Source organism: Dipodomys ordii, unplaced genomic scaffold (assembly GCF_000151885.1).
Source record: "Dipodomys ordii isolate 6190 unplaced genomic scaffold, Dord_2.0 Scaffold2, whole genome shotgun sequence".
In the NCBI taxonomy this organism is placed as follows: Eukaryota; Metazoa; Chordata; class Mammalia; order Rodentia; family Heteromyidae; genus Dipodomys; species Dipodomys ordii.
In genome coordinates this window covers 36,317,465-36,329,499 of record NW_012267218.1, presented here as the reverse complement: position 1 = coordinate 36,329,499, position 12,035 = coordinate 36,317,465, and the positions used below count along the sequence as shown (strand labels likewise).

At 38.4% G+C, this 12,035-nt stretch overlaps 1 protein-coding gene across 1 annotated transcript in view; it reads right to left on the bottom strand.

The window, feature by feature from the left end:
* The window catches only part of LOC105984975 (chromosome unknown open reading frame, human C14orf37), a 103,441-nt gene that overhangs the window by 77,094 nt on the left and 14,312 nt on the right, over window positions 1–12,035 (bottom strand). The window contains exon 4 of the mRNA XM_013015371.1: window positions 889–1,143. Within this exon, the coding sequence (XP_012870825.1) occupies window positions 889–1,143 (255 nt within the window). The remainder of the gene's footprint in view (window positions 1–888; window positions 1,144–12,035) is intronic.

Below are 12,035 nucleotides of genomic sequence, written 5' to 3'. Positions count from 1 at the left end.
AAAAAAAAAAAAAAAAAAACCCTAAGGGAATTTTCAAGAAGGAATTTCTCTGAAGATCAGGATCACTTCACCTTACTTCACCTCAGGTCAAGAGAGTGGGAATGGGTCTTTCATTTATTAGCTTAATAGTGTCCACAGGAAAGGGAAAGCCTGTATACTTGGTCTCTCATAAGAGGCAGGGGCCAAGCACAAGGCAGAGAAAGCCTAAGGCTGTCTGGACACTCAACAGGTGAACAGAGCTAGTGTTTACAATAAGCAGAAAAAATGGTGGGCTTGCTGGAAAGCTCAGCTAATAACAGGGCAGGAACTTGCCCTAGGAAACAAATTCTGAAAGGACAGAAGATGACAAATCCCATTCGTTTCCTGACTCAGGTCCAGGTACTGCTTATCCAGCATCCTGGTTATATGCATCTCCCATTTGAAGTTTTCCTAAAGCTGTCTTTCTTCCAGCTGGGAAGGAAAACTGGAATTCCTTCCAAACTTCAGATAGTCATGTGCATCATGAGTCTCCTATTTAACAGCATAATACAAACTTTTTTTTTCTTTTTTTTTGGTCGGTCATGGGGCCTGAACTCTGGGCCTGGGCTCTGTCCCTGAGCTTTTCAGCTCAAGGCCACAGTGCCACTTCGGGCCTTTTCTGCTTATGTGGTTCTGAGGAATCGAACCCAGGACCTCATTCACGCAAGGCAAGCACACTGCCACTGAGCCACCTTCCCAGCCCAATACAAACTTCTTGAACAAACAGCTGATTTTTTCCCCCCAAATAAACACCCATAAAAATAGAAAGATCATTTTGCCCATGACAAATGTCAAAGAAAGGAAGTTCTCACCATATTAAAGTAGGAAGAGGACAGGGAGGACGGAAAGAAAAATACTCATGGGTCTTACCCAGGCCTTGATTCTGTTGTTCCCATTCAATGGCGTCCGGCACCTGGTAGGTGGCTGCCTCCAGTGCGTCTAGGTTTCCCTGCTCTAGGCCAGGATCCTGGGATGTGATGCCAGGGGGAGTGAACCCTGGCAATTCGGTGTCCCCATCAAAGCTGTCATCTAAGGAGTCTGCATCTTTATCTTCCTCATCTTCTTCCTCATCTTCCTCTTCATCTTCATCTTCTTCGTCTTCTTCATCCTCATCTTCTTCTCCCTCTGGACAAAAAAAGTCAATTGGAAACATAAAAACATGCTGTAAATGTAGACTCCAACAAATGAATCTTTTTTTAAATGTAACACATATAACAATATATGTGTGTGTGTGTATATATATATATATATACATTTATATATGTATTTGTGTTTGACCTTTTAAAGCCAATTTTATAGCCAATGTGGATGATGTGAAATTTTTTTAAATCATGTATCATGTTTACTGGGAGTTCACATGCTGATACTCAGAATTGTTATTATGGTAACTTATTTTTTACAAGATTAAAAAACAGCCCTGTTTCTGTTTTCTAGTGGTCATAAAAATTTATCTGTTTAGAGACTACACTGAAATATCATCAGAACTTTAAAAGGAGCTGTTCCCACCCCTGTGCCACCAGAGATGAACATTCATAATTCAGCTCACTTTCTACTCCTCCACCTCTGTGAGCAGAACTCAACACAATATTGCATGAGAGATGCCCACATCCATTCATGGCTCCTGTCTTCCCTGTGGAGGAAAATAACCAAGAAACTGGAAGCAATCACATCCCCATTCTCAATCCACCTCTCATGGGAGCTGGAAAGTAGGCAGTCATAAGGTAACAATGTGGAGAAGATCACCAACACTCTCAGAAGAGTCAGCTTGCACAACTGTTCTTTCTCAGTGATTCTGGTGGAGTAGAGGTTAGGAAAATAAGGTTCCTAATGTTTTTGTTTAGAAATTTTGCTTAGAAAAAAACCCAAATTTAATTTTTGTGGTATTTGAACACCAAATAAGCCTGTGGCCAGTAAGTTAATGTATACATACACACACACACACACACACACACACACACTTACAAGCATATATAAAGGTGGCACAGAAAAAGAAAAACTGGACCTCTAAAAAGAAATTATTATTCTTAGTTTAGCATGATGAACATGGATACCCTTTATGTCGACATCCAGTGACAAGGCTGAAAGACCTGAAGTGGCATTTTGTCCCTTTAAATCCAGGAAGGGAAGATAAGAGGATTTAGCTGAGCTTTTCCTTGCAGCCCTGTCACCTGGAATGCAAAGTGCATCCTCAGGACTGACACATCTTCTTCTCAGGTTGATTTTGACACTGGCTGACCCATACTATCAGATCGTAACAGGGCCACACACAAGATTCAAAAGGACAGGAAGGAGAGTTTCTGAGTCACCCTCTGACCTAAGAGGCAGAATCCTCCCACCTATCTGTGCTATGTCCACTCCCAAATGTGTGGCACAAGTTTCATGCATCCCCTTCTCACTTTTGTGGAACCAGCACCCCCTTACACACTCAGGGGTCCCACTGAGTTCAGGCTGCACAACCAAGGTTGTGCATCAACCAAGGTTCCTTGCCATGGGGCTAGTGTATTCTTCCATAGCATCCTTACCAAGATCAAGATCCTGTCAAGAATTCTGATACCTAATAGATGTCATCCACAACTGTAACTGAGGTGTTAGAACAGAAAGACAGCTCAGTATTCAATGGAGAATAGGACATGACCTAATTGATATTGCTATGCTCAAAGTGAATTGAAAGTTATAAATGAAAACTGCAAACCATTCATCAGCAATGTCAGGTAATGGTACCACATGGCTAAGAGATGCTTAGTGATATCAAGTGGCAATTCGAATAGAGAAATGTCCTATTACAAGTGGCTAGGAGGGGAAAATGTGTCTAGACAGCATCCTCACTAAGCCAATTTCATATGTCTGGCCTCTCTGTCAGAATCTCTTAACAGCTGCTTCATAACCCACAACCATCTTTTGCACTTACATAGAACTTTTCTTCTGGAGAACTCAAAAGCTTTGCAGGCACTGCCCTCCAAATACGTATCATTACCTAAACAAGGACCAAGTTTATAAATCCTGTTTTATTTACAGGCTACTTTAGCTAGTCAAAATGCTAACCTTAGGTATTCAGATAATACAATAGCCAAGCCTTTAAGGAGTTTGTTCACACCTAGAATTTTTGCTTCTCTAGGTCTAAGCTTGTTTTCTTTATTTATTGCAAACATTTCTGCCTTAGGTTACCAAATCTTAAGAGTTTTCATTTTGCCCCAGATTACGTTGTTACAAAGTCCATTTCATAGTCATTTCATAGACAGTCCTCACCAAAAGTTTTTCAAACTGTCTTTTTATTACAGCTTAGACATTTTTAGTTCTCCAGAAAACAGCCAAGTCACTAGCATTTCCAGGCTTGTAGCTAAGGCATCGCCAGAGAAGAAACCTGTGGGCTGAGACTCTGTCATCCTAACACTGGGAGTCAGAAGAAACAGAAATAGCATTGGGGACCCGCATCACCCTGCCTTTTTGGAAAAGCAGTGATTAATCTAAATCCTCATCTTTTGCATATTTGCTGATTCGTGTTAAGTCAAAGTTTTCTTTTCGGTGGCCTTTTTTTTCTCCCCTTTTTACAGTTTAACACCAAATGAATATATGTGGAAAGGGAAAGGATGTCTGGAAAAAATGGTGCAGCTTCCTGGGGCTGGCCTGAGCCAGTTCCTCCCTGAGGGGTGTGGCTCTGTCTCAGCCAGGCATCTTTCTAAAAGGGAAATGTTCACTGGTGCTTGGGAACCTCTCTGCTCATAGGATTTTTTTTTAATTATGGTAGCTAGGCATGAGAAGAAAAATGTAGAATCAATCAACCAGTTGGGGTTTTTTGTTGTTGTTATTTATTAGTTCTTTAAAAAAAAAAAAAAAACTAGAGTATCCAATTGTGTGCAAAACAGAAAAGCAAGGAAATATCCTGAGGCTATGAAGTGATTTTCCAGTAGATGGCTCTCCAGGACCAGAAACTGTTGAGGAAGCTGAAGCTCTGGAAGTAACCACCATAAAATTCCCAGTGTGGTTCCCAGTGCAAAGCTGACTTAGAACTTACAGAATTTCTAAAATTAAACTGGCCCTGGCCATGTGATGTATTACACCTTATTGTGTAACATCCCATAAAGCTTATTAACATCAGTGTTAATACCATATTATTAAATACCATATTTATTAAATAATACCATATTATTAAATACCATATTTATTAAACTTCATAATAAACACCATCACTGTTCTTGAGACCTAGATGGTAACCAAAATTGCTACATGTATCTGCATTTTCTTCTTATTTTAACCTCCCTTTTCTCCTTAATTCAGACAAACTTACTATAAATAAGCTGAATCATTTAAATTATACATCTGCTACATTTTGTATTTCTCAGCTGTTACTTGCTCTTAGAAAGTTCCCCTACAGACCTGGGCATCAGTGGCTGGGATGTAAGATTATGGTTCAAAAGCCAGTCTGGGAAGGAAAAGTCTATGTTTTATTCTGACTACTTCTGGTCTCATCTGTGTATTAACATATATTTCAGCCAAGTTGTAGTCATTCTGCTACATTAGATCCCTTCTGAATCGTCTGTCCAATTATCATGCTTTCCAAAAGCCTCTGTATTATCTACATTTGAGGTGCATCCAGCAAATTGAATAAGAGATTTAATTTGCTTTTCAAATACCATTCTCAAATTCTCCAATATCACTCCCAAATGCTTCTGTAACCTGGGACACATTTTAAAACTAAAAATCTCAAGTGATAGTGTTTACTAAGCACTGACATCTTTAAGCACTTCTGTTGATTTCTTCAGTTCTCTCTCTTTTTTTAATGCATCAGCATATTTTAGATTCCCATATGGACCCATTTTATTCTCTTGAAAACTTTTTTTCTTACTGTTTTTGTAAAGGTGTTGTACAGAGGAGTTACAGTGACATTAGGCAGGTAATGAGTACATTTCTTTTTGAACAATGTCATCTTTTCCTTTGTCTTCTCCCCATTTTTCCTCCCGACCCCCTTTTGAAAACTTTTACTCCATTTCAAACTTCCCTTTAATTGCATAACAGTAAATACAATGACTTAAGTGCCCTCCAATCTAGCCTTAACAATGCTTAAAGCTACATTAATGAGAAAATGAAAAAGCTTGAGGCAAGATAACCAGCCACTTCAAACACCAGCTGCAAAACATTTTAGACTCAATCCATGTTTCAAATAGATGTTTAAAGATATTCTTATTTCATTTTGTACTTCTTAACATTTGAGGACTTTGCTCTTGATAATGTTATCTCCTTTATCTGGTTAGCCAGCTAAAGAGACAAGTGAATTGCATTCACATTCACCATGGCCTAATCCCTTTTCAGACCTAACCCCATATAAATGGCCTGTTCTCCATTATCTTCTATAAATTCTGCCCCAAATTAAATTGAGTTTCCCTGATAAAGCCCTATAGCAAGTGTAAGTTCTATAGTCTAACTCCTTTTCATTAAACAACTGCTTTTGAATTAGATAACAGCTTTCCTCTGAGAAATAAGACTAAAGTGATACTATTTATTTCTAAGGCTGATATACAGGAAACACAGAAGCTATATTAATAGTGTATCTATAAATTCTGAGCCATCTGGAATAAAACTTTTTTCAATACTTTAGTAATCCTAGAGGATTATTAGCAATAATGAAATATACATAACTTGTATATAAAAATCCACATACAGTCAACTGATAGATTAGTTAGATTGATTATTCACTTTGCAAAAATATGTATCAAGTCAGGTGCCAGTGGCTCATGCCTATAATCCTAGCTACTCAGGAGACTAAGATCTGAAGATTATGGTTCAAAGGCAACCCAGGTAGGAAAGTCCATGAGACTCTTATCTCCAATAAACCACTCAGAAAACCTGAAGTGGCACTGTGGCTCAAGGGGTAGTGCGCTAGCCTTAAGCTGAAGGAACAATGCCTAGGCCCAGAGTTCAAGCCCAACAACCAACCAAAGGGGGGGGAAAAAAAACTTGACTCAATACATGTTGACTGAAAAAAATTATGCTATCTTCCTCTTTGATAGTTTTATAGAGCTTGAATATAAACATTACTTTGTTTATATTTAAACATATATATACAAACATTGTGTAGGTGTCTGTGCATGTTTCAAGTGAGTATTTGAATTTTCTAATGGAAATGCATTTACATGCTTTCTTCACATCAGGTGAGAGCATGGGGGGAAGTGACATTTCACAAATGAACTCCCATAACACTGTTAGAGGGTCTCCCTAACCCCATATTTCTTCTGCTTCTCTCCCTCACACTCTAGCTTCCCAAAGTGGTTTTAAATAATTAAACTAGCTGAGCACTAATGGCTTATGCCTGTAATTAACTCTAGCTACGTAGGAGGTCCATGGAGGACCATGGTTTGAAGCCCAGCAGAAAACTCCAAGAGACTCTACCTCCACAATCAGCAAATAGCCAGACTAGAGATGTGTCTCAAGTGGTAGAAGACTAATGGTAAGCAAACAATCCCAGAGTACAAGGCCCTGAACATAATCCCTGATACCAGCACACACACGCAAAAATCAATCATTAGCTTATTGAGTTCCTCTTTCCTAATTGGTGCAGATACTGGCATGGATTATGAAATACTCTACAACTCTATGATGGGACCCAAGAATTGGAAGCAAATTGTTAGGGAGTTTCGAAGGAAAGTGTGATTGGGAACCACTGCTCCATTTATATAAAAAGAGATCAACTTCAGGCCTGAATCAGCACTAGATTCGAATAATAACATCAATAAGCAAGACAAAGCAAGAAGGAGACATTTCACCTAAACAAAAAGATGGTCATAAAAGCAGGCACTTAATCATGATCTTGCCCAACACCAAGTACTGATAGGCCATGGTATACCAAAAGATCAGACCCTGCTTTTAAAGAGTGTATAGAATTCAGTCAAGAGATCACAAACTAAGAGTCAATGACTAGAAAGACAGATTCATTTTGGGGGTATATGTACAGTAAAAAAAATAAAATAAAATGGAGCCAGGCACCAGTGGCTCACGCTTGTAATTCTAGCTATTCAGGAGGCTGAGATCTGAGGATCTCGGTTCAAAGCCAGCCCAGGCAGGAAAGTCCTTGAGATTCTTATCTCCAGTAAACCACTCAGAAACTGGAAATGGCTCAGTAGCTCAAGTGGTAGAGCACTTTCCTTGAGCTGAAGAGCTGAGAGACAGCTCAGGCCCAGAGTTCAAGCCCCATGACCAACAAAATAAAAATAACATAAAATAAAACAAAATGGGACAGGTAAACATCTGAATTGATTCCCAATTGATTCTGATTTTTAAATCAGAATGTTTTATATAAACATGAGTCAATTCAGCTAGTCTTAGAAAGATCTGAGATCTGATATCACTGGTTCAGGTTCTCCTTCTGGCAAAATGGTGAACAAATTATATGGCTCAGGAGTGTATGCTCTCCCCTGTAACACACTCACCACGCCCTACAGTCTCCTACCCCTTTTTCTGCTTACTTATATCATCTACCTGACATCTAGCCCATGGCTGCATAGAGAGGATGTATTTCTTCATAGCAATTAATACATAGTAGTACATAAGAAATGGTGTATAACTTCATCAAATGGTATGTACATAATCAATCATAAAACTAAGTCACATTATGTGTTTACTGTGTGTCCAAAAGTACTACTAAAAATGTTACCTGCAAGCTCTTAATCCTCACAACAAGGCCTGAAGTAGATACATCAGTGTCCCTGTTTCTCAGGTGGAAAAATAGAGCCCGAAAGATATTAAATACTAGCCAGGTACGGTGGCTCACACTTATAATCCTAGCTACTCAAGAGGCTAATATCTGAGGATCATAGATTGAAGCCAGCCGAAGCAGAAAAGTCCATGAGACTCTTAACTCTAATTAACTACCAGAAAATCAGAAGCGGAGCCATGGCTCCAAGTGGTAGAGCACTAGCCTTGAGCAAAAAAGCCCAGGCCCTGAGTTTAAGCTCCATGATTGACAACAACAACAACAAAAATGGTATTAAATACTTTGGTTGGGATTTAGTGTGTTTTCATAATGGAATCAGGACAAATTCAAGCATATCCATTTGAGAACAGAAGTAGAATTCTTTTCCAACAGACTCTATAACTCATCATTTCAGACTGGTTTGTCTGAGAGACGTCACAGAGGAGGAGAACTTTGAGCAGAACCGTTTGTCTCTCCTTCCTGTCCTCTTAATTTTATTGTCTTTTGTTTGTGAAGCAATATAGTGCTGAATATTGCTGTAGAATGATCTTGTTAACACAGGTTGTATTGCCTATGTTGGACTGCCTTGAAATAAATGGAGCTTTTAAAGGGGATAGAGTGTGGGATGCATGTGACATTAATCATGAAGGTCTTCTGACTGTCATTTACCTAGAGATTGAATGTGTTTCCTTCAACATGGAAAGAGGGCAGATGATACCTATGTGGGAGATGGAGTTCACTACTTGCTCTTGGGCCCTGGGTGAAATTTACATCCTGGTCTTGGTTGGCTTTTCTCTGTGGAATCAGGGATGAAGAAGAGAACATAAGAAAGTTACCTTCTATATAGGAAACAAGCCAAGAGCTAAGGTGACAGAATGCCTGGCAAGGTGCCTAAACAATTGTTCTAGTACTTCACATATCAAATAAAAAGAAATGCTAAGACCACGCACAGAATGGATCAGAGCCTGGGAATTTGTTAAGGACCAAGATAAATTCATACCTGATGAGCCTAATTCATTTTACATTTTTTCTTACTTTCTTGGTTTGCGTTGTTGTCCATTAGGTTTGAGGAAGCAAGCACCTTTACAACTTCAACTAATATCCATTGTGAAAAGATGAGAGATTTCATCAAGTCCTGAGTCAGAGTTTTAATGGGAAACTGGAACCCTCAGAATGTAGATGAAGCAGACACCTTAAGAAAATCCAGAGAATAGTGGCAGGCTTCTGGCTCACCTGGAGAGCCTCCCTCTTATGCTAAAAACTTGGGAATGTGGCTCCGTGGTAGAGTGTTTGCCTAGCATACATAAAGCCCTGGGTTCAATTCCTCAGTACCACATAAACAGAAAAAGCCAGAAATAGTGCTGTGGCTATAGTGGTAGAGTGCTAGCCTTGAGCACAGAGAGGCTCAGGGACACTCACAGGCCCTGAGTTCAAGAAAAGGTACTGGCAAACATGGGCAGAGTATATGTGAATCTTTCAGACAAATTTAATGTTGCCAAGTGTGATAATGTTTGAATGCTTTTAGGATCATTTAGGCAGATGCATTATACTTTTCTTCTAATCTTTTCCTTTGGGGCAATGTATAGTTTAAGTGTTAAGAGGATATCTGATGTCCAAACAACTTCATAGTTATAAAGACAGCCACATGTAGTGCAATTGATACTATCATACTTTATTTTACACATTTTTAAGTTTGTAATTATTTGTGCTCCAGTGCAATAAAAACTCTTGTTTATATCACTAAAATTTTTATAGATATTCATTATATAATGCACTTATAATGTATATATAGTACATATGTGCATATTTTAATGTTTATAGTTTTATTGTTTATAGTGTATTATTATATTTTGTATATATCTTATTTTATATATTATAAGTGATTATATATATATATCATATATATATCCTTATATTCAAAAGTCATGTTTTGAAAATACCTTAATTTTCTCTAAACATCTAAAAATACCTTTGGGATATCCACAATCCTCTATATAGTCCAAAGGTATATATTTGCTTGAACACAAAGAAATCTCTGCTTGGACCAGCCCCATGAGGACTCTCAGACATGGAGTGTGAACCCAGATTAATCATTCGGAACAAATCTCTTTGCCTGAGACTGGAACAGCCCTCTTGAGAGAGCCACAGTACAGTCTCCTATAAATAGGAGATCTGTTGGCCTGAGGCTGAGCACCTGGCTGCCTCTTGTGCAGTAGAAAACAGTCACTCCTGTTATTAAAAGCTAATCTTAAAGAAAATTCAGGTAGTCAATACGTTAGGAAATTTTGCTTGACTACATATCTATAAGATAATTTCTCACTACTGGGATCTATGTGGCATCCATTAAAATTTGCAATTTTTCCACATTTGGGGATTCGTTACCAATTATATAGTGAATATACATACATATGGAAATCTATACACATACAGACATAACACACATACACACACACATATATACAAAACCATATACATCAATTCTCTAAATCAGAGCTAAATTCTCTACCCAGACAGAGTCATTTTGCTTTGCATTTTTGTTATTTGTATACTCATCTGCCTCTTCTGCTAAAATGTTCCAAGAAATCAAGATTTATCTCCAATTCTTCTTAGTATTATGTAAAACACCAAACACTAACCACATGAATACTTAAATGAATAAATAAAACCACAAAATATCTACCGTGCTAAATCCTTCCATCCTCATAAGCCATCATGTATAATTTTATGAGTCCCTACGGGGAATATACAAAACAGTAATGGGCTGGGCAAAAACAGATGGACTCTACAACAACTCTACAACAATGTTTTCTTAATTGTGATCATATTAATGAATGAATCCCCTATGATAAGAAAAGATACCAGAAACATCCCAGTGAATGTCAGCCATCTTTCTTTAATAGCAGAATTTGTAAGCTAGCTTTATGAAAATATACCACAATATTGATTTTAAATATTTTTAAAATCTCACTGACTATGTGAACATTCCTAGCAACATATAATGGCCATTCTGAGTGCTAAGTAATTGACTCTACTGCCTAGGGAATATACAGATACTTAAGAGTTGTCATCACTGACAAAGAATACAAAATTATTTCAGGGAAAGACAACAAAATAACTTACTGTAAGAGTCAATCAATAACTGAAATCACCAGCAATTCTGTGTTGCAAACCTGTCATACAAAACACTTAAAAATGATGTATAGAAAATTATCATCCTTCTCTATCAAATTTGGTAATAAGTATTAGGCACTGAGGGTAGGAAGTTTGATTAATAAAGTTACCTATTTTTTAAACTTAACCCCCACTGTATGTGGGGGACAAAAAAAATCATCTAGGAAGGGGGTCAGAACTGATTTCAACATTAAAATCAAAGAGCATATTCCTTCAAATACTCTTTTCTACTTCTTCCCTGCTGTTCTACCATTTAAGCAGCTCTGTCAAAGAGGCAAAAGTCAGATTTCAAAGCATTTCTAAGAACAAAAGCCAAAGCTTGGGTTCATTCTTAACCTTATTAAAGTTAACATTCTTTTTTTTTTCTTTTTTATTGGTCATGGGGCTTGAACTCTGGGCCTGGCGCTGTTCCTCAGCTCTTCAGCTCAAGGCTAGCGCACTACCACTTGAGCCACAGTGCCACTTCTGGCTTTTTCTGCTTATGTGGTACTGAGGAATTGAACCCAGGGTCTCATGTATGCAAGGCAAGCACTGAGCCACCTTCCCAGCCCTAAAGTTAACATTCTTAACCTGACTGCGTCATAACATTTATCACACAACAGTTGCTTCTTCTATATTATATACCACAGCAGCCACCAAAATAAATATAAGAACTTGGTTTTATAAATGTGGCCTCAAGATAGGATTTTTTTTTTGGGGGGAGGCTGGTCGTGTGGCCTGAACTCTGGGCCTGGGCACTGTCCCTCAGCTCTTCAGCTCAAGGCTAGCACTCTACCACTTGAGCCACAGCGCCACTTCTGGCTTTTTTTTTCTCTGCTTATGTGGTGCTGAGGAATAGAACCCAGGGCCGCAAGCATGCAAGGCAAGCGCTCCACCACTGAGCCACCTTCCCAGCCCCAAGATAGGATTTTTGAATGTTTTCATTCACCAACTCTGAGTTGGTAAGAACTAAAAATTTACTCTGAAAAGGACTGAGAATATGAGTCCTTACTGGGAGAACAAAAAAAAATTTGTTTGTGAAGTGTAAGTTAAGAGCAGTTTTTTCCTTCATAAAGATAAGAGCCCTCTAGGATCATCAGTGGTGCATTAAAGCAAAAAAGATCAGGGACAGTGTGCAGACCCTTAATTCAAGTCCCAGTACCAGCACTAAAAAAAAAAAAAA